At 41.2% G+C, this 27,981-nt stretch overlaps 1 protein-coding gene across 1 annotated transcript; it reads right to left on the bottom strand.

Annotated features, from left to right (window-relative positions):
- Positions 1-147: 147 nt before the first annotated feature.
- ATP12A (ATPase H+/K+ transporting non-gastric alpha2 subunit) lies at positions 148-27,981 on the bottom strand. Its single transcript, XM_059829564.1, has 24 exons — positions 27,855-27,981; positions 22,906-23,001; positions 18,347-18,531; positions 16,781-16,840; positions 15,668-15,871; positions 14,735-14,848; positions 14,443-14,577; positions 13,787-13,904; positions 12,851-13,119; positions 11,811-12,009; positions 11,195-11,304; positions 10,325-10,459; positions 9,854-10,046; positions 9,195-9,370; positions 8,016-8,152; positions 7,166-7,316; positions 4,990-5,158; positions 4,154-4,308; positions 3,410-3,533; positions 2,939-3,084; positions 2,166-2,299; positions 1,103-1,204; positions 359-450; positions 148-176 (listed from the first exon to the last, which is right to left on the bottom strand). Exons 1-24 carry the CDS (start codon positions 27,979-27,981, stop codon positions 148-150), a joined length of 3,360 nt encoding a protein of 1,119 aa, XP_059685547.1.

The following is a 27,981-nucleotide window of genomic DNA, read 5'->3' as shown; positions in this document are numbered from 1 at the left end:
TCATGAAATTCATGAAATTTCTTCACCCCTTCATGGGGCGAACCCATGCTTGATATTGCACAGACAGGACATTAAAGCAGCAGAGGCTGTGTCAGGTGGGGAAGAAGCTCTCCACAAGGAGGAAGACGACCGGTGATAAGGGCTGTTTCAATAATACATGTTCTTGTCCCACCAGCCTGCAGTAGGAGAAGGGGGAAATCAGTTATTTTTTCCTCAGAAAGGAAAAGTAATCACTGGGAAGAAATGGTCCATTTTTAAGCAGTCCACCTGTCCAGTGGCAGCTAAGGTAGGTGTATGAGTGAAAGGGTAGGAAAGGACACCTTATATTAAAATACCTAAACTAGAGAAAACTACTTACTTCCTGGGTATCTCCTGATGAACAGCTTGCGGACTTCATCATAGACCCATATCAAGATGGCAAACGGTACAGCCACAAACCAATACTGAAACCTGGGAGTGGGAGAAGATGTTCTCATTCAGAAGCATCTAACCACTCAGCTGAATTTCTGGGCCCTCTGTCTATGCTGTTTGATGGCACTAAAGGAGAATCTGGCCCTTTTGGCTTTGTTTATCTTAATTTAAGCATTCAAACAGTTACAAATAAGATGATGCGCATGTAAGCCTCCCAGTCTTAAATAGTTACTGAATTAATTTACTCTAGATGCTATTCAGAAGGAAATGTTGCCTGGTGGTATTACAGTCTCTGAAGAAGGCAGAAAAATGGAACGTTTCTAATAGTGATATATTTAAAATAAAAGTTGCTTGTATAAAATTAAGTAAAACACTATCTAATCTCACCAAAATATCGGGGATCCTGGAAAAAATTAAAATGTTTGTTCTACACAAGTAGGTTTCTGGGTCTTTGGTAGTAAATCTAGTGGACAAAGTAGTGCTTTTTTTTCTTGTGGAAACTATGAAAAGAATGCCCTTTTTGGTCAAGACATTGTCCACCCTGTTCTTCATAATAAATATTCTTAAATATTTATCTTTGAATATTGCTGCATGGGCATGCTGCTCCCACATGTCTGTTTCTGGCAGAATGGTAAGTCCATGTCTGTTTATACGTGGAGGGCAGGGGAAGTACGCGAGCATCAAAACTCACCTCAGCGGTGTGAAGTTCAGGGCTGTAACATGTCCAAGACCATAGGTAAGAATCAGAGCAATTCCTATCTGGGAAAATATACCCACCCAGATGACTTTGTTCCTACAAGAAATCCAAAGAGGAAGGGTTACATGCCTCTGTGTGTGAATAAAAACCTGATGCCACAGCGTAATGCAAAGGCTGTGCCGCTTTCGGAGCGGTGGTTGTGCTCTGGTAGCTAGCTTGAATGATCTGCATCAGATGATGAGCACTGCAGACAAAGGAGCGTGAGACAAGTGGTAGACTCTGTAGCACTGTCTGACATTGCATGTGGCCGTGTCGTTCCTGGTAGCATTCCTGACCTACCTAGATTAAAGCAAGCTTTAGGTAGACATGCAGTGTGTATTAGTCATGTCTTCTAGTTGCACTGTGAATGTGCACATTGTGACTCAAATGTAAATGTAAGAAGGAAATATACATAGGTGTAGGCTCTGTACCTGCAGATAAAGAAAGGAAAACAATTTGCTTTCCTATCAGAAATACTCTGACTTAAATGCCGGCTTTTAAGTGTGGCCTCCGTCCCAATAGATATTTTTAACTCCCTGGCTTCCATGGGATTGAAGGGTGCAGAGTGTTTTGCAGAGGGCAGCCAACACTAATTAGGGAGTTTGTCCAGCTGGTATCTCCTCTTCTCAGAGGCTAAAGTTATCTCAGAGAAGTCCAAATGTGCTATCTATTGATAACTACATAAAGAACTTGAGAAAATAACCTGGAGAGGAAACTCCCTTTTTTTGTAGTAAACATTTTAATGAACGGAGAGTTAGTTTTAAGCTGATGCATTTTCAGAGTAACCAGTACAACATCTTTCTTTAAAGAAAACCCCTATCAGGAAGTAGGAAAGGGGCTGGAGGGAGGTGTAATAAAATGTTTGTCTGAGATTTGCAATTGCTTGAAGCCAGATTTAGTCTTTGTTCAAAGACTGAATGTGGGTGGGCTAACAACTCACTGAGCTAACCTTCTTCTAAAATTAGCAGTAGGCTAACTTAGCCTCTCATCTGTCAGGTAAAGAATCTGCAAAACTTACCTGAAAAGACCCTGCTGGAAAATGGAATTTCTTCTTGTTTTCCTGATGATCAAATCAGCAACTTGCTGAATTGTGATGCTGACAAAAAAGGCCGTATAGCCAGTCCACTGTAGGTACATCCTCTGGTACTTAGTCTGGAAAATGAAGGAAAAATCAAATAGTGTTATATCAGACACTCGTATCTTGTGCAAGCGACTGCAAACCTTGACAGTAGGATTTCAGTTACTAAGGTGTAAATGCAGAGTTATTGCAGATTTAGATACGTAATGATCAGATTTTTGCCAGTTGTTCTAGTCCACTAGTTACTGTGGATGAGTCATGAGGCTGAAGCACGAGCTTGGTGTAAGGAGGTATTTATATTGATTTATTAATGGCATTTGTGTCTTGTGATTTCTGCAGAATGAGTGAGGGGGAGTGAAGAGTGAAAGGGAGAGGGAGAGTCTGCAAAGTACTTTACAGTAGTGCTTTTCAGAAGCAGGGCTGAGAGATTATGATGGGTCTAAACATAAAGTCCAGAGAAGGTGGTGCATCTCCAGAGGCTTTGGACTAGAAGAAGGGAAGTTGTGGAAGAATGAATGAAAGAATGGAGTCTGGATGAAAGAGCTAGGTGGCAAGAAGCTCTAAAGAGTTTATCCTGAGGGGCCATTAGATGAAAACTAATTATTTTTGCATTTAAATCTCTTTCCGTAATCCTTTCTTTTGGAGGAGCGTATAGAATTTTTAAGAAACTGTTGAGCAAGAGGCAGTGCAAGGGTGTTTCAGTGCTTCTTTACCCATTCCTGTCCATATGAATCCTCAAAGTCATTAATGGCATTGTTTTCCCAGTCGACTCGCACACCAAGCAGCGTGGAAGGGAGGAAACCTTGTTCAGCGTACACGGTGAAATAGGTTACAAAGGCTCCCACTGACTGCATGATACCTGGAAAATCAAAGAGGTAGAAATGAGGAAGAAGCAAAATTTAGGAGCACTGGGGAATGTGCTGGATATCAGTGTTGATTTGTCTCCTATGGCATGAAACTTGCCATGAATCTAAAGGTAGTTTTAGAGCTCTTAGTGCTCTAAGGTTCTTGACCTCTGTAGGTAAAAACCTGTTGTATTGTTGAATAATGAGCAGCAGAAGGGAGTTAGTAAGTTTGCCTAGGAAGGCAGAGGAAGGAGTTGAGTTTCAGCTCTCCTTTTTCTAAAAAATGAATCAGCTTGACTCTGTCTTGGTTTGCTGAGACAAGAAAACAGGCCAACCTACCAATCTGCAGATAGGAGTATACAGCGAGCTGCTCATTCACCAGCCTGTCTTTCCTTTTGTTACGAGGTCTCCTGTTCATAATATCGCTTTCGGCTTTTTCGTAGGCTAATGCAACAGAGGGGATCTACAACAGAAATAAACCATCAGAGTCTTGGTGGCAACGTTTGTTTGCTTCTCAGATGCTTATCAGAAAAGTTTCAATTCTCAAGTGGTTCTGTTGACATACCCTGCCTTTTCAGTATACACAGAGCAAATGGAAGAAGGATCTCTAGCATTCTTTTGACATGTATAAAGGATTGGAGGGAAGTCTGAAACTCTTTCACTGGTCTGATCTTCATATGACAATACAAAGCACTGGAGGATACCGAAAACATTAAAGGGTCTTCCAGATCCTTCAGACTGGGCTCTGATGAAATGTCTGACATTCATTCCCTGTAGTAACTGCAGCAATCTGTATGATCTCTTGATTGAAACACACTGTTATTTTGCACACTGCTGAGTTTTGCTTGCCAGCACGGATCAGAAGGCTTTTCTTTCCGCTCCCCCTCTGCAGGTCTTTTTCCTACTCTTTTTTCTCTATACCTGGCTGCTTTTAATCTGGCCCTCTATTCCTTCACTAGCTTGTTATTCAGCTGCAGGGTAAGGCAACAAAATCCTCCAGTGTTCTGCATGTCCCTTTACACCCAGCCCCTCGCACTTGTCATGATATTTCAGCACAAAAGAACTTAAAAGACCCCAACTTACAATATCTGTGCCCAGGTCAATGAATAGGATGGTGATAGTGCCAATGGGCATTGGAATGCTGGCAATAATGTAGATGAGAAAGGGACAGAGCTCAGCAATATTCTTAGTCAGGGTGTAGGCAATTGTTTTCTTTAGGTTGTCAAAGATCAGGCGGCCTGGAGGAAAAAAACACTTCTGTAAAAGCTAATTGTCAACAGTGTTTTCCAGAAAAAAAGTTCAATTTTTCACTAAATGAAGTGAAAACATTTACTGCTTATGTGTACTTTCCTCATGCGTTTTGGGTTGGTTTTTTTTTTTTAAACTACTGTCCCTTAGAGCCTTCTGAAAATTCAAGTGAAAATAAAAAAATCTCTTTCAATGAGAAAGATTGAGGAAAAAGTCCCATTCCACAATACCCTGTAGTTTCAATGGAAGCCACAAGCTCTTTACGGTGAAAGAAGAGTGCAGTGTGTGTTACTGTCATAGGTGGAGCACAGTGAAGGTGATATGTGAGCAAGTAATAGAGTGAAAATGTCGAGAAAACAATTTTTATCTTTGTGAGGCTCGGAACTGCATAGGAACAAGATGGGAAGTGCTTTTGTCTGGAGCTTAAACAAGCGACAATAGCAGACCGATGCTATGTGTGCGAGAGGGGGATGATTTCCTTATTGTCTGTTTGTCACGTGTCTATAAATGGAATTAATTCTCAGTTTTGCCAAATATCAAAATCATATTCCTAAATCCAGAAAGAAGAAAGCAGGGGTGAGCGTAGGAGGAAAGGATCAGGAAGACCTGCCAGTGCTGTGTGGCTGGCAGCAGCTTTCAGCTAAGAAAGAGGATAGCAACATTATTTTTACCTTCCTCCACTCCTGTGACAATAGAAGCAAAGTTATCATCCAGCAGTACCATATCAGCTGCATTTTTAGCTGCGTCAGAACCGGCAATACCCATAGCAATTCCAATATCTGCTTTTTTAAGAGCAGGGGAGTCATTGACTCCATCTCCAGTCACGGCAACAACTGCTCCCTGGAACACACAAAAGGATCCAGATGTGGGTTTTTTGAGGAGATGGTGCTTTCTTCCCCTAAGGACAGTCTGCTCTTGGCACACTCCCTGTCTTTAAATCTCTAGAATAAAGATGCTGATATGAAGTTCTGAATCCTCTTCATACCCACAAAGAACATAGCCAGTGATCAGAAAGACCCTAGGCAGGATTAATACAGCAACCTCGAGCTTCTGTGTGATAGATGTCTGTATCTGAGTTTGTCATCTAGACTCCCTTCGGAGTAGAGAGAAACAGGAAATTCAGGGATATGGTTTACTACATCCTAAAGAGTAGGCATCTAAATTAGATGCGCTTAAAATGCAATTAATCTGATAATTTCTTTCGGTGGAATATAAGGGGGCTTAAAAATTTAGACATCTGTCTATATGTATATGCTCTATCCCTGTCTGAGTAGACCCAGGCTCATCTCTGGCATCTGTGGGAGATTCAGTTGACACAATGTGTTCTGTCCTTGTCTTTTTTTTTTTTGTGAAGTACTTATAGAATCAGTCAGTTTTCATCTTAATTGTGAATTATGTAACTGTTCAGTTAGAGACCATTCTCATCCTATCCCAACAACTGCTGGTCATTGCCAGTCTATGCTAGAATTGTGCTAGTAATCCAAAAGATGGAAAACTCTGATTATTCATCTCAGCTTCTTTGTTACTTTCCCGTGAAACCATCTACTGCAGCTAAAGGTCCTGTTCTAGTTGATGCAAAAGTTCATGGCTTGATAGCAATACAGAGTGTTCCAAGTGGGGAAAAGCCTGACAAACTGATTAATACAAATACTGAATGTCCTGTCCCTGTGGGGATTTAACACAGTGTCACTACCTATAAATAATGCCATGTACAGAAGGGCTTATAAGCTCTAAATACTAAACATAGAATGTAGACTGGCTGGCTTGAGTTGAGGGCAGAAGGGTTTTCCTTTTCATCCTTTAAAAGCCAAATCTACCAGGAGTGTGGGTGTCTAAGCAGTGCAGAACCCATTTACCCTATGTCTGCTAAAGGCCATTCAAAAAGAAAATAAAGAAGAGATGAAATTGAAAGATTTTATCCCTTTGTGGGTTTTTTTCAGTCTCCTGAAAGTGGTTCAGGCTTAAACCCAGAGAGCTGATAATGCTGATTGGAAAGCTTAGCTCTGGCGTAATTACAAAAATAAAATAATGTCTTGTGCCGCATCTCCTTCTCTGCAGAGTTCAGGCACAGCAGTGGTGTGGCTTTCAATTTGCAGCATCTACTTGGAAGATGTCATATCTGAGGGGACAATCTTTTGATGACAATTTGCATCTTTTTCAGAGCTCTATAGGGGTCATTTCTTTCCCTTCTGCCTCTTGTGCTAGCTGCACTCCATGCTGCTTTAGATAGTGTTCCCCATGGATGGGACAAACTCTTTAAATCCTGCTTTCTGTGGGTTGTTTTACGGTCTTTGAAAGTAGTATAGATACAGCATGGTCCTACATAAATCATGCTATGACATTTTGCAGGATTCGTACCTTATCTCGCTTACAAACATTCCTGTGGGAGGGAAGTGCATAGGTCTAAATGGCCACGAGAGAGAAGATGAGAGGATATGGTAACATGTTGCTTTTATCTGGGTTTAAAGAATTCCTGAGGGAAGGCTCCTTCCCAAACAGTGTACAGTCTGTGCCCAGGAGGCTTTCTGTGCAGCACAGCAGCAGCTTCTCAGAATTATATGCAAAAGACAGACCCTTGGTACAGCTCCAAGCCAATCAAACTTAGGAAAAGCTCATTTTGTCAATAGGAGTTCAGAGTCTGTAACAGGAATTTGAGTAGCTTGGATTCTGTCCAGAGAGTGTTTGTGGCAATCTGTTAGATAATATTCTTGCACAGTGAAAAGAGTATAAACAGAGCATTGGAAACTGGCTTCCACTATCTCACCCCGGGTATATCTGTGGAAAGCTACTGCCTAATGAATTCCTTATAGCCGTATCTGCGTGTAACCTTCTACACCTCTTACTCACCTGCCTTTGGCAGCCTTCAACTATGATCAGTTTCTGTTGGGGCGATGTCCGAGCAAAGACTATCTCTGAGTGGTTACACAAGATTTCATCCAGCTGCTGCAAGCTCATATCCTTCAGCTCCATCCCATTAACTACTGCTGCTGTAGCTTCTCTGTAAGAGCCGTGGAAAGCTGGGTAAATTTTCAAATTAAAAGGCTTGGATAAAAATAGTGCACTCATAGAATGCATGAGGGTTGATAGTAAGGAAGGCAGCAAATTGAGTTAATTTCAGAAGCATTAGTTGTTAATCAGCAGGTGGTGAATGAAAGCCACTGTAGACATCCAGAGTGAATTACAGTTACCTAGATACAGAGGAGAGTAATTGAAGCTTCCTCCTGAGCAGACATAACAGCAGAAAATGCATTTTAAAGAGGGCTCTGAGTGGGAGGGTGGGGCAGTGGAGAAGGAAGACATCTTTTATGTAAAGAGCTTTTATCTTTCTCTAATGCTGGGGTTTTTTTCACATTTAATGGGTGAAAGAGGAATTTGGACTGATGGTCCTTAGGTTGTGTGATCTGAATTTTGCTTTTCATATGTGCGTGTTTTGTCAAATGGGCAGTGACAGCAAAATCCAACATGATCTGCAAAGTATAATTTGCTAGTTTTTTCCCAAGGGCCAGTGAAGATGAGAGCCACTGACCTAGACGCGTAGTTATTTAGGTAGAGGTGACACGTTGGATGGAAACAATGGTGTGGAACATATCAAGAAACAGAAAAGCAAAAAGCAGCCATGATGTAGAAATACGCTACAAAAGCATTGTGGAGGGAGAAGGCGACCCATAGGTATCCCCTATACTCTCTTTGCTCTTACCGTCTATTGACTTGCTCAACTGGAATGTTGAGGCGCTTAGCAATATCTTCCACAGTCTCGCTGGTGGCTGAAATGATGCCTACGCTCTTGGCAATGGCTTTAGCCGTGATTGGATGATCGCCAGTGACCATGATAACCTGCGGAAGGGACAAGCACTCAGCGTGAGTGACAAATGTATATGCAATGGCTGGAGTGAGATAAGGTGAAATATCTATTGTTGGAGACCAGGAAGTAGTTTAGAATCTGAACTTGGAAAGCTGTGCTATGTACATAACAGTGACATTATGGTTATTACTTAATTAGCTCTGTATTGACATCTGGTCTCTACCTCTTGTAGTTGGTGCTATTTTATCAGGGCTGTAAAGGAAGAACTTGTCACAGGCAGTGAGGTTAGAATAATGCAGAATAAAGAAGCCTTTATATAAGAATTTGTTAGGTATACTCAAAGGTGAGAGTTCATTAGAATGTTGCATCTTAAAATAGATCCTTGGGACTGAGGTGTCCTGGCAGATAAGACACAGTTTTTTCTTGTTTTTCTTGAAGAAAAATTGCCAGATCTGTCTTCAGACTACAGAAAATTTTATCAGGATTGGGATTTGGGATTCATCTCATCTGAGATCAGTAATTCCAAATACTGATTTTCCTTTCTTTAGCTAGATTGCCTCTCTGCCTAGAGCTGAAAGTTTACTTGTGGGTCCCCTGGGAGTGAAATTAGGAGAATCACTGCTTGAGGTTCAACTTGAACAGTTTTGAGATTAGTGATTCCTCCGCGTAGAAGTTCATAACAGATGTAGTCCTGTGTCCTGATACCTTCTCAGGAATTGTTTCTGTTACATTACGCTGCTTACAAGCAAGTAATTCTAGCTGGCACAGTTTCTATATTCTAGAAAAGGATCTGATGAGGCAGTATCTGAGCTTTTCCAAATTTGGATTTCCAGTTTTGGGGTTCTGTGCACCTCCTACAGTCTGATGCCCATGTAAATTAAACTGGTTTGCCTCTTGGGGCCTTCAAGTAGTTTCTTTAAATTACAATTGTAGGAATGGTATTAACGAACATTTAGCTTTTTGGTAGTTGTTGCTAGAAAGATACTTAATGACAGTGTGGTGGAAGATCTTAAAAGTTATATTATTATGAGTCTTCCTGTAGAATCCCTGTATTTTCCATTGTAAAATTCCTACCTTGATCCCAGCACTGCGGCATTTTGAGACAGCATCTGGCACTGTGGAACGAGGTGGGTCAATCATAGATAAGAGCCCAACAAAGCACAGGTTGGAGGTTGGGAAGTTCATGGAATCTGTGTCAAATGGGTAGGTGTCTGGAAACTCGTTTTCAGGCAGGTACAAATGACAGAAGCCTGAAAAGAAACTTAAGTTGATGTAAAGTACAGGAAATAGTGGGAGAAAGAGGAGAGCTTGCTATATAGTATGAGGCTTTGCTCTTGCGCATAGAACTCCAGTGCATTCAACCGTTAGCTTTTCATGGAGGATTTTTTTAACCTGCCATTGTAACCTTCCCATCAAAGTTCATACAGAGTCAGTGTTTCACGTGGCAAAGCTAGTGATACTGTCAGCAGGGAAGTTTTCCGTTGTGGATTACTTATGGGGTTTTTTGGCTGCGCAGTGTGGCAGATCACCATCGGTACAGGTAAGGGCATCCCTACCCCAGAGAGCTTACAGCGCGTCAGTGTGGTTTTAACACTCCGCTTAGAACGCTGTATGCTTTCCTTTTTTCCCTCCACTGCAAGAGGAATGAAGTCTGGACACACTGGATTGTACCAAGATTTAAAACCCCATTCTACACTGCAGTTCTCTGACAGTCCCTCCAGAGCTGGACTCACCCAGCACTCTCTCTCCCATGCCCCCCAGCTCCATGTATGCTGTTTGGAAAGCTTCTGCCTTTTCACTGTCCAGTGGTTCTTCTTTGCCGTTGATCATGATGGTGCTACATCTCTCCAAAATCCTCTCTGGGGCGCCTTTCATCACCAGCAGAAAGCGTTTGTCATTGGAATCGTCGGTCTCATGAATGGAAAGCTGTGTGCCACAAACATGAAATGATTTGAAAGAGCATACATGATCCTCATTTGTTTCTAGTTTTGATCACTGTGCATGGAAGTAATGTTTCTTCTTTTCCATTACGATATCACACGTTCCATCAAATGGAATGAACTATATTTATCATAGCTTAGATTTCCTCTGTCATTGAATTAACTCATTAAGACTTTGAGGTCACAAATAGTTGCGTTAGACCCGGTGATAGAAACAGTATAAGTTGGAAACAGTCTGGCATAATTTCCACAAATGAAACACACCTGAAATTTGTTGGTAGAGTTGAAAGGAATTTCAGCCACTTTCTTGTTCCGCGCTCTAATATTCATGACATCACCCAAAATGACTTCTGCAAATTTCAGCAGAGCTGTTTCAGAGGCATCGCCTACCACAACTCTCTGTATGCACAGAAGAAACAGTTTATAGCACATGCACTTCCATCAGGAGGGCTTGCATTCTTCTATAACATGTTGTATGCTTAAGCAGCAATGAATCTATGTTGCTACATCCAGGTTGTCCTGGGAAATTATTACAGTAAAAATTAGGGACATCTGTTTTGCACTTGCTGCTAGAACTAAGCTACAACAGAGAAATTAAATTACCACTTGAATCTGCGAAAGTGCGAGATTTGTGATCGCTTTCAGATTTGCGTGGAAGCTTTGTAATGCAGTGCTAGGGTAGCAGCAGGCACGTATGGGTGAGCTAACTGATGCACAAAATCAAGTGACTTTGAGGAAGGCATTGATGGAGTAAACAGTAGAAATCAGGGATTTGTTCTGGTAGTCTAGTCACCAGAATTTTACTACCTTCAGCAGTCATGTGTAAAGACATTAATTAAGGTATATTTGCCTTTTCTATCTTGCTAAATTAACTTAACAGTGTAGTAATTACTAGTGTAGAAATTCTTGGTACCTGAATTGTCTTTTTTCTTATAGGGACAGTTGCTCTTGGCTTTGTCAGTTTTTCCCCTGTCTTAAACTTTTTGTGAGTGTGTTTAGCAGTAATGCTACTATAAATAGTAACTTGAAGATTGCCATGGTAAAATGAAGGAGATTACTAAAGCCAAACGGAACAACTTACGTGTATTGTTCTTTCAGAGAAAGAGAAATAAACTGATACGAAGTAGGCAGTACCTTCATTATTGGGAGGTTCTCCTGTCCTGGTCTGAATTCTGCCCGGTTGCAGAGAGTTACGATTTTTGATAATGCTGTCCATGATGGAGAACTTTGATCAAAAGGCTGGGCTGAGAGGAAGAAAAATAAATATTGCATCCCTTAGCATATTATGTGATGGAAGTAGAAGCTTAAGTTTGAAACAACAGGATTGAATTATTTGCAGAAGAAAATTGTTTTTCTGTAACAGAACCTCTCAAAAGAGCAATTAGACACAAACCGTTATATCCTTCAGTTAGCAGTTCTGGCAAAGTTGCTTAGATTATATTTCTCTGTTTATTTCCTTACTAAGTTTATTATTGGCAAAAGGTTCTGGATTAGAACCTCCTCCAGACTTACTTTCTGTGAGTGGAGATCAAATATTAATTCTTTTTTTTCCACATTTTTGCACATCTCTACGTGGCTAAGAAGGGACTTTCTTGTTGCACACTACGCTTCTATGTGGAAGGAAAACATGTCTGGTTTAGCTATCAAAAGATATTCCCATTGACGTCAGTTTGACAGCCGGTAGGTTTGAAACACCACAGGTTTGATCCAAGTAGTTGCCCCATCCCAGATGCCCCATTGCCATATTTACTTGTTTGATCTTCGCTGGTGTCAGCTGAGTAGATCTGATTGTCAAACCAGAGGTGAGCAACAGTCATCCTGTTTTGTGTGAGGGTCCCTGTCTTGTCAGAACAGATGATGGAGGTAGAACCAAGTGTTTCTACAGCTTCCAAGTTCTTTACCAAACAGTTCTTCTTTGCCATCCGCTTGGCTGTCAGAGACAGACTCACCTGGCAGAAGTGAAGAAGTTCAGCTCACTGTTAGTGAGGTACAGTTACAGAAAGATGCGATACTTCTGCTAGGTTTTTTTGTCTTTTTTTTTTTTTAAGAAGAGAACATTTTAAAAATTTATCTTTTGGTTGACTGCAGTGCGTTTTTTTTTTTTTTTCTTTTTTTAATAACATTCTTAAGGTCAGAGGTTTGGCTGTAACTAACAAAAGTACATTTGCTGCTAAGAGGAACCTGCTTGCCTGCTGATAGAAATAGGAATGTCATATCAGTTAAGAGGCTGGTTTAGATGGAAGAACCTGCAATGTGGGGAGCTCCTAATCACCAACTTGATGAATCCTGAAATGATTCTCTTCATTATTGCTGTACTGCTGGTTGTTTGTTGGTGGTGTACATTAGGGCTAACAGTGCTTAGCAGGTGTACTGCTTCTCAGCCAGGGATTTTAGTAATGCTTTAATGTGTTAGTAAATGGAATTTTCGTGCGACTTTTAGGGTGCAATACCCTCATTTCCAAATAGGAACAGGTTGTGGGGAAATGAGTCACATCATTCTACTGGTCAGCAATTGAACGGTACTTGAAGGACCTTATTTCAAACTGGATTGTTGTGCTGAAGCTTTTAAGATTAGTGACTCAGTTATGCCAGAATTCCCAAATGAAATGTTTGTCCTTTCAGTTTCATGGAAAAAACCACCCTTATTTCAAACTCAACTCAGCCAAGTCGCTTAATAGATAATCTGTTCTTCACTGGTTAGTGTTGCACTGCAATGAACTTAAGAGTGATGAATTGTGGTAACAACTGAAGAACTACAGTGGCAACCAGTGAATTCAAACATAGGCTTACCGTTACTGTGGCTAGCAGTCCCTCTGGCACGTTTGCCACAATGATGCCAATGAGAAAGATGATGGAGTCCAGAATCTTGTATCGCATAGAAACAGATATAATGAAGAAGAGAACACCGATGGAAATGGCCACTCCGGCCACCAGGTAGACAAAATGTTCTATCTCAATAGCAATGGGTGTTTTCTCATTTCCTACTCCCGATGCGAGAGAGGCAATCCGCCCGATAACAGTGCGATCCCCAGTGTTGATTACAATGCCAGTAGCAGTTCCTGCAAAGAAATAAAAAAACTGTCAACTCCAGGAGAGACTAATCCTGTCTTCTGTACCCAGTACTAATTGGCAAAGACCCTTCTCAGCCTTAATGTGACTGAGACTTCACCCCAGAATTACATTTTTCCCCTTAGAAATCTTATAGCTCTGTCAGCGAAGAGACAGAAAGATGTAAGCTATTTAATTAATTAGCATCTTTTTGGATTGCATTGCAGTTGGAATGTAGTGTTATCCTGGGCACTGTACAGTCTCATAGCAGATAGTCTGTTAGGTATGATGCACATACCTTTTAGCCCTGAGAATAGGAACAACACCTTTATGTGTGCAGAGCCCTTTCACAGAAGCATCCACAAGTACTTAGAGGCATCTGCAACTTGACATTCTTAAAGACAGCGATGGAAAGACTACAAGGAAACCGCAATTAGTTGATTGTTGCACTCATAACCAGGCTAGGTGTTAAAACAGATGTCTTACTGGTTGATACTAAGTGTGACCAGCCCAGTGCTTAAGGCTTTGTTTTGGTGTGCTTGGGACAATATTTTCTTGTGAGTAACTAAATCTTTCTGGAATTCCTTGAAGCAGAATTGTTTAAAAGGAGGTAGCAGTATTATGTAGCACCCTGTACAGGTGCCATTTCTGGAGGCCCTTCTCTCTGTCTGTACACACCTTCCACACAGGTGGTAGAGTAGAATGCAATGTTCCTGGTCTCCAAGGGGTTCTCATGGGTGAAGTCACAGGAACGAGACTGTGGTTCTGATTCCCCTGTGAGTGAAGAATTGTCCACCTTTAATGAAATGGAGACATGCCCATATTAAAGTTAGTAATACGCAGTTATGTCTAGCCCAGAAGGTAAGGCAGCAGCACATTTAATTGGTGACTGGGCCATAATCTCTTGGTGCCTTCTGTCTGAGAGAGTTGCCGTCATTGCTGAGAGAATCTATTTCTGTGGGAGTTCAGTTCAGTCAATGTTGTGTGTCTGTCAGTGGGATTTTCAGTAGCAGCCTGAAAGAAAACGTGGTTTGAAGATCTGCCTCCAGGTCTGTGGAAACTCTTAATACTGCGTTGGTATTTCTGCCCCTGTCCTGGCAAAGAACATTGCTAGAACATGGTGTGGACCTAATGGCTTCTTTTAATGTTTAGGGAGCGGAGATGTTAGTCCTAGATGAGCTGAGCATCACAGTATAGCTTCTGCACTCTATGATTTAATTAGATTATATCTAATTAAAGCTCTAATAACTCATATTGGGTGCACAGAAATTCTTTACATGTAAGAAAAGTCTCTAAACCGTGTTCTTCCTCTTTCCCCATGCTCTACAGTTTACCTTACAACCCTGAGAAAAGATCAGACGAATGTCTGCTGGGATCCTGTCTCCGCCCTTTATTTCCACAATGTCTCCAACCACCAGCTGGTCTGCTGGCAATTCCTTCTTTTCTGCATCTCGGATGACAAGAGCTTGCTGAAAGACAGAAGCGTGACAAAAGTTAGCATTGTGCCATCCTCTAAACCTCCTACTAAGAGATAAATTCAAGTTGGGCTTATTGTGTTTTTGTCATTTCGAGGTGTGTTATTGGAATGAACTTTCATCTCGGATGAAATGCCTTGGTTATTCTCACCTGTGGAATCATTTTACTGAAGCTGGCCATGATGTTTGTGCTTTTAGCTTCTTGATAGTAAGCGAAGATACCAGTGAGGATGACAACCAGTGCTAGGACTACTCCAAGGTAGAGCTAACCAATAAAAGACATAATCCGGTTAATTTAAGACAAGTGTTCAGCAATTCCTCTGCTAGAATAAATCATAGTTCTATATTGTTTCAGGAGACTGTTAAAATGAGGTATTGGTCAGGTTAAAAGACAGTTTAACAAAAGAACTTTCAAATTTTGCCCTGCTAACGATCAAGTAAAGCTTTTTGAGTATGAAAAGGGTTTTTAATAGCAAGTTTCCCATCTCTCTAAAAGCCTTATCTAAACTAAACCTGACACAAACCCAAACTGGATTCAGGCTGGATATTAGGAAAAATTTCTTTACTGAGATAGTGGTGAGACACTGGAATAAGCTGCCCAGGGAGGTGGTGGAGTCACCATCACTGGAGGCGTTCAAGGAACGTGTGGACGTGGCATTTGTGGGACATGGTTTAGTGGGCATGGTGGGGTTGGGTTGATGGTTGGACCTGATGATCTTACAGGTCTTTTCCAACCTCAGTGATTCTGTGATTCTGTGAAATTATATTCCTAGCAGAGTATAACTCATTAAGGGAATGGGAGTCAAAGACTCCGGAGTACTTTGTGGACTTCATTATTGCTCTTATGAGCACTCAAGTATTACGATTATGGGTAGTGGTTATAAAACCTTTGGATAGGTGCTTTTAGATAGAAGTGGTATGTCAGGTATTTGAGCATTTATCAGAAATGTTTGGTAGCAGAGAGAGAGAGTCATGAAAGAATAAAAGGCCTCCTTGTAGTTACTGAATAACTGTGAAGTAGTATTTAAATTACTTAGATTGTCAAAGGGTCAAATACTCACTTTGTGGTTATTCAAATACTTACATTGTCAAAGGGTGATTCAGCTCCCTGAGCAAGCTGAATGCCAAATGAAATCCAGGAGAAGACAGCACCTATCCATAAGAGAATTGAAAAACCTCCCACCATCTGCTTGAGGAACTTAACAATTTCAGGAGTGGCTTTGGGAGGAGTGAGCGAGTTGGGACCATCCCGAGCCAAAATCTCTGCTGCTCTTGCACTAGAGAGACCCTGCCAAAGTAAATGACATGTTTAAAATGAAGTCACAGAAAACAGTTTTTTTGTCTCAACTCAGAACAAAACTCGCCTGCTGTTTTTTTCCTTAAGAGGTTTGTGTCACAGTCCAGCTGCAGTAACCTGCATCTTTGAATTCCAAGCTTTCTCATTTCAGGGTGGCTACTATTAGTTATCTGCTGTGAAGAAACGGATGTTTCTTTATTGGAGCATTGAATCTGGGGCTGTGTCCATTAGGAGTTTTCATTCTGTCAGTTATCTGTCAAGTATACCTGTGCTAAGTGTTTGGAAAGCTGGGGAAAGCCAGATACCAGTTCTTTTGCTGCTGTTTCTGCATTTCCACTAAGATGTTTGTAGTTCAAGGGTTCCTTGAAATTCCTGTCTGTACTCTGGCCATGTTGCAATGTTTTGATATTCAAATGTTAGGTGTCAAAGGGACTCAGGTGTATAGTTTCTCAAATCTAGTGTTTCCTTCAAGATAAAATCATTTCCAGTGCACTCTCTTGCTATAGATTGTTACAGACGCTACCAGTGAAAAATGGATTTTAGTGAAATTTAAATATTAGATAAAAACTTAAGAAAAGCTGAGGTCCTGGTGCGAACTTTGAGGTCACGTTTTGTGCCGGGATTTTGATTTCAAAACCATAGATCAGACTTCTTCAGACTTGAGAGAAGCTCCAGTCTAAATCCAGGTCAGTGCTGCACGTTGACTTGCTGGTTTAGGCTTTATTGGGAGTTCGTACATCACACTCGTGCATGCATGCATCTACACATACATCTATGTATAAGTCTGTTGATTTGAATGTTTTCCTACTGCTTCTAGGAAGCTTTGGGTAAGCCAGAGGCAAAGTAAAGCAACTGATTCAGGCAGTTTCTTAATGATGCCCTGATGCCCTGCAGACTTACTTTATTGATGCTTGTACCATACTTTTCCTCCAGTTCTGAAGTGCTGAGCTTGTGGTCATCCTGGATTCCAAAAGAAAGAGAGAATGATAGTGAGCAGAATGTCAGACTGTTGAAAATTTTATTTCAGGATCTGGATAATGTTCAAACAGCCTGGATCTGGGACCATGGATCCAGTTGCTAGTATGACATCCCGCTTTCATGAATAGAAAACATGCAATTTGCATATTAAGAAGCAAAATATCTTCCGCTGGAAGATGGTATTTTCGTTTGATTTTGAGAGTACTTTTGTAAATAGCTCCCTCCTCCAGCAAATCTGTCACAAGAACAGAGTGGTGTTTTCATGTTAATACTGCTTGCTACAAATGTCTGTGCTTCTTTTAGATAAATAATTCCTCTTTACATGCTACAGGACTCAAGCATTCAGTACCATAGGCAATATGTTGATAGAAGAAAGGGTGTGGTGTCAGAATACGTGTGACAACAATCTTTGCACTTGATTGACAAGGTAGGGTATGTGAAATTGTTCACCACAGTCTTGTAGAAAGAAGCAGCAGGTTCTAACCACAGTGAAAAAAGGGTGTGGGAGAGGGAAATCTCAAGGCTTTTCTCCTTTCCCTGCAGTGACACCTCTGTGGTATCATTGACCTAATTATATCTTGTGCCAAACTGAGATTTAGAAGCCAAGAATTGGAGAGATCTCACAATTGTTTTCACAGAATGGTTCATTGGTACTTGGATGAGTCAATTAACTTGTCCGTGCTTTGGTTTCTCTTTAGAAACATGAGAGTAATGTTACATCCCCTGGTGGCAAAGATAAGATACATTGAGAATTAGTTAGCTAGTACTGGGTAGATCTTGGAAACATGATGGGTAAACTGATGGCCCATTTTGGGTTTCCTTACCTTTGAAATACTACCTAGCCCATAGATAGCCTCTCCTTTGAGTTGTTCTCAGAGCAATTCAGAAAAGAGGTCAGTATAATTACCTTCGTTTTTCAGATTGGGAAACTGAAAGGTATAGAAAGGAAGCAACTTTTCCAAGATCAGCCAGCAGGTCAGTAGCAAGCCAGAAGTAAAATACAGGTTTCTTGAGCTTAGTGCACTGTCCTTGAAGTACAGTGCAGTTAGTTTGGGGGGAAAAAAAGCTGTGCTTAAAGCTGAGGCATGCTTTTAGATCTCCTAGAAATCTCTGGAGCAAAATGTTATGCTTCTACCTTTCCCTCTGTTTCCTGGCTGACTATGCATGTGGCAGTTCAGATGAAATATTGGTTGCAGTTATTCCATCTGGGGAATAACTCCTCTTTGGGGAGATAATGTTCTGTACCATTGGTGGCTTAATTAAGCCAGAATCATTCTTTCATTATAGATATTAATCCTGCACAACCTTTTTCTGGCACACTTGAGGAGTGTGAGGAAGCGAATCCTTTCCTGTGTCAGGATTTTCAGTGCAGCAGGTCTTCTATTAAAATGAAAGGGTGTTGGCATTTCACTCCCCTTCACCAGACTTCATTCAGACAGTGGGTAGAGGCTGTCCTGCCAGGTGTAATGGGAGCTTAGCAACACTCACCAGGTCCAGTTCTTTCTTAAGGTCTTCTGTCTTCTTTTTTTTCTTGTTGCCTTTCAAATCTTTGTACTTCTCCCCTTCATCTCCAATATCTGTTTTTTCTAGATCTTTCGTCCCATAGATCTCAACCGAGTAAACATCAGACTTTTTCTGTAAAAGAAATAAGGTTTTGACATTGTTGTGAAGATCTGCTCAGACTTGAAGGAAGCAGTAAAAAGTACTACAAACAAGCCAGACTCTGACAAATCTTTTTTTTTTTTTTTAGACAAGCTACAGATTGCTACTGTCTCTTTCTTCCGGCAATTTAGAGTGCTAGTTCCTGTCTTATCCTGAGATCTCTCCAGTGTGTGTTACAGCAATCTCGGTCAGGTCTTCAGCAGATGTAAATCACAGTGATTCCTTTAGAGATGTGCAACACTTTTAGTAGTTTATGGTCTAACGCAACGTGTAGGAATGCTGTCCAGATCTCAGCACTGCTAGTGAAAACCATTAAATCATTTATCAGCTCCAAGAAGAGATCAGTGTAAAAGCAAAATATTTTTAAAAGGAAAGGGGAGGGGGAAAAAATATTAATTGAGAACTTGGCTGTTCCTGGAGCTTTTTAGATATATCACTTCAAGATTTACTTTTCTTATTTAATTAAAATGAACATTTACACATTTATGTTTACACATCTACAGTTGATCACGTAGCGAGAAATGGAGGTAAGCACCATACTGGTAGCCAAGGAAAAGCAAGTCTTTCTTTTCACAAAGAGCTCAGAACTGGCAGGGAATTAGTTAGCAAACTCTTCACTCATTTTTGCTGACCTAGTATCGGGTGCAGGAAACTGTTAACCTAGGGAAGCTGCTAAACCTCCACAATGTTTTGTTTTTATTGGTAACTTGGGGGTTGTGCTGTTTCCTAACTTTAGGTTAATGCTGTCATCTGAAGGGCAAACTTCCTGTGTTGCTAATTTACCAGCTTCTATAATCATAACGTTCCACATCCTAATTATCTTGTAAACTACTTGCCATGCCTTGGAAGAACTATTGGTTGACCCCATTTCAGAGGCTGCCTTACAGATTAACCATCGGAGCTTCATGAGAGTCATACTGGATCTTATCTGATGGTGTGCTTTGCTAGTGGGACAGATGAGCTTGTAGGCTGCTGCTGCTGTCTGTCTAATGAGTACATACACACTCTGCAAGGCATTTGTCAATGTTTGGACTCCTGCAGAGGTAATATGTCAGATTAGTTACATACAGACTAAACCAGAGAGCTCAAGTAATGGAAACAACAAGAAAGAAAATTAATTGATACTATTCTGAATTCAGAAGTGGCATTTTATCCTCAGGTGCCCTTTAATTAGAGGAATGTTGAAGTCTTAACATTGTATCTTGAGGAAGGGAAAAGCTAAGAGCTGGTGAGTAGTTTGGGCAGTTGAAAGTCTGAAATCCTTTTCCTAAAGCACTTGAATTTGCTTGGTGATACATACCCCGGATAAAGGACATGTCTGTTACAACAAGTTCTATTTTTTCTACCTTGCCAAAGATTCACAATCTGGTTTATCTATTGGGATTTTTCCTTCACTTTCCTTCTTATCCTCCTCCTCTCTTTAACTATCCCACCCAAAAATCTGTTCAGCTTTTCAAATCCCCATGAACCAGGAGAGAACCAGAGACCAGGAGAGAAAGAAAACAGCTATCTATTGTGAGAACTTAGCAGATGGAGGAGAATAATGAAGAAAATTAATGAAATTAGTAAAATCTATTGATCACGTCTATGCGTGATTTATGTTTAACCTTTAACCTGCAAATTTTCATAAAATCTCAGATTTTGGCATTTGTAAAAGGTACAGTGTTCATGAAACTCTTGATTATATATGAAACTAGCCAGTCCTAGCATTCTTCCCTATCCAATGTGATCTTTACTTTTTAGGATTAAAGGTGCATACCCATGTACAGTGAAAATTTTATTCATTACACTGGATGCCCAACAGTGTCTAGTTTTACTTTGGTTTTTCACTTAGCTCAGAATTATAATATACATATGTATATTAAAACTTAAATTAATGCTTGTTCTTAAGAAGAAACACATATGCAGTAGCAGCAATTGTGTGAACAGTGTACTCACCTTCACCATCTTGGTGAGTTTATTCCTTTCCTGATGGGGTGAAACAGCCAAGCCAAAGCAAAAGCCCAACTGGAGAATAACGTAGCTCAGAGCAGTTTTGACTATTGGAGTGCAAAAGCTCACAGAGGTTGTGGTTCCCTCTCAGTTGGCAAGCAGACGTTAGCTGGAATCCTGCTTGCACTTCGGCATCCTTCAGGCAGGACGAGTTCGTTGTCCAAAGCCTGTGGAGAAAGAGCACTGTTTGCTAGTGCTTTATAAATCAGCATCTTGTGCTGCCGCTCCACCCCTCCCCTTCCAGGTCCAGCCCATCTTCTGTTTCACCTGTAGTAGGTGGAAAAATACCACAGTAATGGGCATGTGGGTTTCAGGTCAGATAGTTTCTAATTATTCCTTTGTAGTGTTTGCTCACGACTAGGGAACAGGTGTATTATTCATCTTGCTAGAAGCAAAGAGTTTCCTTCGGAGACTTTCCAGCACCGGACTCCCCTTATGATTTCCAGCTGTCGTGGCAACGTACGGTGGGGTAAAGGAAGTCTGTGCACATTTTGTCTTGCTTGTTTACATGATGTTCTGTTTGCCTGCCTAGGGTCCCTAAAAGTCAGATCCCTGCCCTGTTTAGGTAGTCATAGGGATTTAGTGGAGTGGTGCTCCTTCAAGCCTCTTAGCTTGGACTTCACTTTTAATTCTTGTATTGCATTTGTTGTGTTTTTAACCTTCATGCTTAGCTAAAAAAAGCACTTCCGGGTGCATTTTCAGCAAGAGCACTTTCCTGAATAGCTTATTTAAATTGTTTGTCCTGCACCAGTTACCAGCTTCCATACAGGAAAGAGAATGAGATTTATGACACTTTTGATACTTGGCGTATCTCATCACTTTAAAGTAAAGTTAGCTGCTGCTTCACCTCCGAAATTTAACTGATAAAAAGCTAAGTCAAATATCGTGAAAGATTTTCTATAACATTGTTTGGGGGAAGACTGTCTTTCATCTCTCTGACAGAACTGGTCTTACTGAACAACATAGCATTTCAGCAGTTGGTCTTTTACATTATATAATTCATGAGCTTCAAATTGCATCATTTGAGGTGTTGTGAGGTACCACATTCACTAGCAGATAACTCAAATTGTCATGAGAGAGGCAACACGTTAATGGAGGTAAGTAATGTTGACCGTTTCAAGCCATACTTATAAGCTGTTAGTGTAGGGAAGACTACCAAGAAACATCCTTTACTACTTCAACAGGAGCATGAATAAATTCATGTTCAAATCACGGACAGGTTTCCAGTGATTCGAGTATCATATTTCCTTAAACGACACTTGTATTGAAAAGCGAAGCTGTTTCCGCTTCTCAGTTTGCGTGTATTGGTCTTTTTCCATGGCATTCTTTAATCTTGGAATGTTACGCAAGATATATAAGCATATCTGGAAAGGTTTCACGTTCAGTTTCCGCTGTTTGTGTCGAGAACTGTATTGTGTCCTGGGGCTTGAATATAAACCTTTTCATATGTATGTAAGTATTGGAGATTTCACAATATGTACCATATGCAGGAGCAGTAATATATTGACTGTATCCAGTGACTCTGCCTCTGTCATGTGTTACCCATTACTGAGATTGTCCTCTCTATTGCTGGAAAAGATATAGAGCGAGACGATCAAGAGGTACAGCGAGCATATTTGACATCAAACTAGGCTGCTGAGGCTGGAAGTGGGGGGATACGTGAAAGGAAACATGGACTTGGAAATAGGGAAATGCCTTCCAGGAACGCAGTTGCATTGTCCGTCAGATCTGTTGGTAAAGACAGTGGGCTGGAAAATGTGAAAACAGGGCTAGCATACTTCGTCATGTTCATTTAGCATTTTTAACTGAAAACTGGGATTTCTAATCCAGTGGCAAGGAATAGCTGGTAGATGGAAAACAAGAATGTCTATCATTATATCCTGCTATTTACAGATTTGTAAAAACAACTACCCTGTACTTTTTAGTCATGGTTTGTGATTTAGAATGTTATCTGGGTCATTTGGGCAGTTTTTGCATTTGTCTTCTATAAATCATGACTACTTTTGCCTGGGGACAGATGTTAGAAATGCAAATTAGAAAAGCGTTTGGCAGCGAAGTACCCCATACACCCTGGTCTACCTGCAATATTTATGCTGACACATCTGTCGTCTTAAGGGTGTGTAGCAAATGAACTTAACTGGGAAAGCCCTATAGACAGTACCATAGCTTAACAATATTTACAAAGCATTGAGCCGGGTTTGCTGCTGAGAAACGATCTACGTTGAGCTGCCAAGTTCGAAGTGCAAAATTGATGGTTAAACAGTTCTATTTTTTCGTTTCTATTAATTTCATTAATTTTGTCCACTGAAGGGATTATTTTCCTGTGATATACAAAGTAAAGATGAGAAGCACTGTAAAAAGACAAATCTCTTGTTTCCCGTGAACCAACGTACTGTGGTTGGACAGCGTAATATCCCACTGTTGGGAGGAATTATCCTTGTTAACAGTAGTCACTTGCTGCTGGTCGTCTTGGATTTTGTTGTTTGACCCTGCTGAAAAGGTACCAGAAATAGAGCCCACATGAGAACCCGGGCTGCAGTTCTGGACAAGTGCCTGTGCACAACTGAATCCTGCCAGTGAGGCACTTGTGCCTTGGTTTGGCAAGACGTGGCATGTATAGAGAGGAATATACTTCTCTGTGCCAGAGAGCTGTAATCATCACGTGTGTTTCTAGTGTGTCTCAACATTCACAGCTGAGCCCTGTTTAGAAGGTAAAATGAATGAGTATTGTTCTGATTTCTAAATACCAGTCTAGAAAAATCAGGTGTCCCTTCTGAATTATTATATCTCTTGCACTGCTTCACCAGAATTAAGACATATTTTGATCCTACTCTTAAGTTCCTATGTCTGTATGCATATGTAAAAAGACAGCCAGGAGAATGCTTTGCTGTTATTTAACACGCAGAGACCACATTTCTTTACTTGTAGTGCGTGAAGACTGCAGGTTGCTGATACCGATGCTCAGATTCTCAAATTTGTTCACCGTGAAGCAAAGGTGTAAACGTTTTTAAGGGCTTTGGGAGTAAGGAGAATGTAACGTGTTTGCCTGCGATTTGCCTGTTGAATTTTGCTGTGTTATTTATATGCCTCCTATCTTGTATGAAGTGGGGCCTGCATTAGCAAAAATGGCAGCATGCAGCTTTAGAAGTACCTGAAAAGGCAGGAGTGGGTGGTAGATCTATACTTAAATTTGCTTTTCCAAGGCGTGGTGCAGGCTTGCTGCCTTTCCTCCGGGAGAGCCGGCAGAGGGAGCACAGCAGCCTCTCTGCTTCGTGCTTTCCTTGTTCATCCCTTGCTTTCACAGCAGCAAAAATAACGTCTCCGAGAGCAGAATGTGTGTCTGTCTCGCTGTCCTGGCACAGGCCTATCGCCTGTGATAGAGAAGTGTTTTGTTTGTTTCTTTTTCCTTCGAGGCCAAGGGTAAAACAAAACCTGAACTTCAGGCGATAGTTCTGTGGTGCTGAAATCATCTTTCAAAGGTGGGGTAGAACTGCAGATGAGCTGGGCTTATACTGGCAGGCATGTACATGAGCTCTATGATTTCCTTGTCCTTTAAGTAGCCTTTAAAACCAGGCTTTGCAGCCAGCTATCGCTAGTAGCAGGCAACCTGTTAGTGAAGGCAAGTAGAAGGGGCTGAGAATGTATTCTGGGTCCATCCTTTAGCAATGGTGAGAAGTTTTGAGGACTCCTTGTTTACTTACGCAGTGGAGAGGAGAAGCGCCCCTCTCAGCAAAAGAGGGAAAAGCTTTTGCTAAATCTTACCTTTTTTCCTTAATTTAACCCAAAGATGTTAAACCATAATTCATAGGCCACAAGTGATGAAGCAAGCACTTGTATAGAGCTCTCAGGAGCCAAATTAAAGCAAAAGCTTAGGCAGTATTTTGGCACTGGTCATTTAGGCGTTGGTCGTAAGCCACTCCTTGTCTGAGTGCCTACAGCATTCTCCTTCCTGTGATGGGGGAATTGCACATTCTGGTTTACGTTGTACTGCACAGAGTTCATGGAAAGGTATATTTCTGTGCCTTTTTCTAATTTTCCTTTCCTGTTAACAAAAGGTGAGTAGGAAATTATGAGGAGTAATAGGCTTAATTCCCAGCTTTTAAGATGGCATTTTAAATGGTGAACTATAGTGTGCCTCACTATAAGTACCATGCTGACTTGATATCCCTAGGGACTTGGCACAGTCACCGCAGCTGTACTCTGTTTCAGGGAAAGTTTTACCTCGATTTCACAAAAGGACTTGGCCTGCCCTCACCTTTTTGAAGCTAATATGCTGCTGAGGTGAGTTTTGTATATCCACAAAGAGATAACACGGATGAAATGTAGCATTTCATATATGTATTTCAATATGTCATTTATTTCTTCACATCATCTGAAGAAGAGCTAGTGAGGCGTGGGGGGAGTGACTGGTCTTTTCATCTCTAGTCTTCGTTTACAGAGTTTCTACTGAGATTTCTGCAACAATACAGTCATTTATATTCTGTCACTTTCTGATATGGAGAACTGCTCATTCAAAACATTTTCACGTGGGTCATCAAGAAGCCATGACTGTCTGTAATACATCTAAAGTAAACCTGGGTTACTTGAAATAGTGAGCTACAGAGGTGTGTCTGTCAGGGCTTACTATCAACTGCTGAGCTAGCTGCTCCCTGCCCAAAAAAAGTTCAAGAAGATAAGAAGTAAAACTTGCACATTTCTTTGGGGGGGGGGGCAGAATATTACTTAGAAGCAATCTTTTGTTGGAATTTTCTGTCTCTGAGGAAGAAAACAGAAGCCACAAGCGAGACACAGTACCTAGGACTTTCTTATTCTTCTTGGTATTTTATCTTCCTGCTTCCTAGTGCTATTAATATGAACCATTACTAAATTAATATTGAACGTGGTCTAAAAACAGTAAGGAAAACTAATCTTCTTCCTCTTTGCAATTTCCTGGTGCTGTGCTAAGGTACACTCAGGACTAGAAGCTGGTGTGGAAACAGAGTATAACTTCCTTCTTTAAACGTGGTGATATTTCCAACATTTCATTTGCAATCATAAATGATTTATAGGAATTTGTAAATTCTAGTCTTCCTTTCAAACAGCTGCGGTCTTGATGCTTTCATCATTCTCAGGCAAAACAATGTATTTTTCCTTTTAAGATGTTATCTGATGTGGTTAATGTGCCAAACCAGTGCATCTAGAACTTGTGGAGCCAACCTGTAGTTTGCAGTCTGAATCTACTCCTCTGGAACAACATACCCAACCTCATTCCTGACAGACATCACAGCCTGTCAAGTGTCAGAGGCAAGCTAAGTCTTCAGGGTGAAGACAGGATGAAAAAGGGACAGTTAAAAGAGGGATGTGAGTATGGGCCTATCTGTAGCTAAAGCTGGACATGTGGGAAGAGGAAATGGATAGTAGTGCAGAGGTATGTTTACCCCAAAGCACCCGTGCAAATGTAAGCGAGGAAGCTTTGGGGTAGACTCGCTTGTAAAATACATGGTATGTGTGCTACATGTTTGTAAGTAATGCTGTCTAGAAACCAGCTGTCTGTGGTCAGCAAAGGTTTCCATACCCGGCCTCTGGAAGGGTCTTGTCCGTTATTTGTCAAAAGTCACTTTGAATGGGCAAGAATTATTTCCTAATTTCACGTGGAAACAAAGTAAGTATTATTTAGCAAAGACGCTCTTTTGCTTAGAAAGTGTTGGTCCTGCAGCTTTTGGTTGGTTTTTTTTATGATGAAAAGCAGGTCATTGCACTAATGTGACTGCACAAGTAATTGACAACCAATACAGCAGCGGGACTAGATGTTGACTGGCAAGATAATTCTCATTGGAAAATGGCTGGGGTGCCACAGCCAGATGTTTACTGTCTGGATGTCCTCTATCAGAAAATGATTTAGAATGAGTCAGTTGGTTGAATGTGGGTCATTCAAACAGATGATCCTTTTTTCACCCTGTGATGTCCTTGCATTGCTGCCGTGTCACCCGAGAGTTCTGCTAACTGAAAATGACAATTTGTGAGCACAGAAGCGGTGAGTGTTTCAGCTGTGAATGCCAAGATGCTGGCTCACAGCTTGCAACAGCTGCTAGCAGAGCAAGTCAGGATCTTTAGTCACAGCTTGCAAAGCCGAAGGCTGAGACTGACAAAGTGATGGCTCATGGTTCACAAGAGCTGACAGCCAGCGACCATTGCTCCGATACAGATTGACCTCTGTGTTTGGTATTCCCATCTGTAACCATGCTGGCAGATTTGCAGGCAGGAAGCAAAGTTTAAATGGCCAACAGTTGAAAAGGATATTGAAAACTGTGGGCTTCAGTGGCTTAGTGGAAGAAAAGAGTAAACCACGTTTAAAAATGACTGGTTTTAAATTATTTTTTCATTTTGCCTTTGCACTTTTGCATTCCCAGAAAAGTGGGTGGATTGTATAGAGCTGCTACCAGAGCAGGCAAGGTGGTAGGCATCTGTTGAAGCATTTAATAGAGACTGCTGTGTCCCCTTCTTCTTTCTTTTTTCTTTTTTTTTTTTTTTTCATTTGCATGTGGTGTCTTTGCAGTGGAATTCTGTTGGCTGCTTTAAAAGGTGGGAGGGAGGGAGGGAGAGTATTCTCTGTTCAATTCCTCATACCTTTTGAGATATTTCAAGAGAATCTGTATGTATTTCATTTTTCATTTGTATTTCCTTCTGAAGCTCTGTCCTCTAGCAATAATGGTCACATTTGTGTCCTTGAGTAAAATTCAGAGAAGGCTTCTGGGGTGAGAGAAAATGGTCTTGAAATAGTTTAAGGTGTTACACAACTGGGATGTTTGAGCTGTGACATGAAGTTGCAAACAGAGTTTTACCTGTGGAATTTGAAAATCGAATGGGTTTGTACACAGCCCAGAGCAGTGTGAAATCTTACCATACAGACCTTGCACTCGGCTTTGTACAGAAAATACTCAGGGTCAAGAAAAACTTGTTTCAGGTTTGTCAAAGCCACGTGAAGGGGCTTGGCCGAGTTTCCATGCCCTCACTGCCAGTGCCTCTGCTTTGGTCCCACACCATCCTTTGTACTTGTAACTCAGTGTCTCACTTCAGAGTCGCACAGGTAGTCTGACATGTTGCAGGTGGGAGATGAGCAATTTGAGAGGTAAAATGCAGAACTAGGGAAAGTGCCGGTGCCATGACCTAGGGCCTTTGCACGATGAGCATGAGAAATTCACAGTCCTTATTCTCACCAGTTTCTAAAAGCCCATCTATTTTGGTTGTGCACTGCTAACGTAAGTTACCTGTGCTTCTGCCATGGTACAGAAAATTGCAATGAAAAAACTTTCCTGCCACTTCGCTCCATCCAGAGAAAGGTTTACGTGCTGTAGGTCCATACGCGTGGTGAGGTGGCCTTGGAGGGAGCAATGGCCGTAAAGAGAGGAAGGAGCCTTTGCACTCTCTTCAGAGCCTTCCACGAAGCCAGCATGAGTGAGGCACTCTGCCTCTGCCTGCACTGTTGCCAT

The sequence above is a fragment of the Gavia stellata genome, chromosome 26 (assembly GCF_030936135.1).
Source record: "Gavia stellata isolate bGavSte3 chromosome 26, bGavSte3.hap2, whole genome shotgun sequence".
In the NCBI taxonomy this organism is placed as follows: Eukaryota; Metazoa; Chordata; class Aves; order Gaviiformes; family Gaviidae; genus Gavia; species Gavia stellata.
This window is presented reverse-complemented; position numbering and strand designations above follow the sequence as displayed.

Coding starts and splice junctions, on each gene's coding strand:
- ATP12A (XM_059829564.1), bottom strand. CDS start 27,981: ATGGCAACAGTGCAGGCAGAGGCAGAGTGCCTCACTCATGCTGGCTTC. Junction 16,841..18,346: donor TTAAGAAAGAACTGGACCTG/GTGAGTGTTGCT, acceptor TTTGGAATCCAG/GATGACCACAAGCTCAGCAC. Junction 13,905..14,442: donor TCTTTTCTCAGGGTTGTAAG/GTAAACTGTAGA, acceptor ATTTCATTAAAG/GTGGACAATTCTTCACTCAC.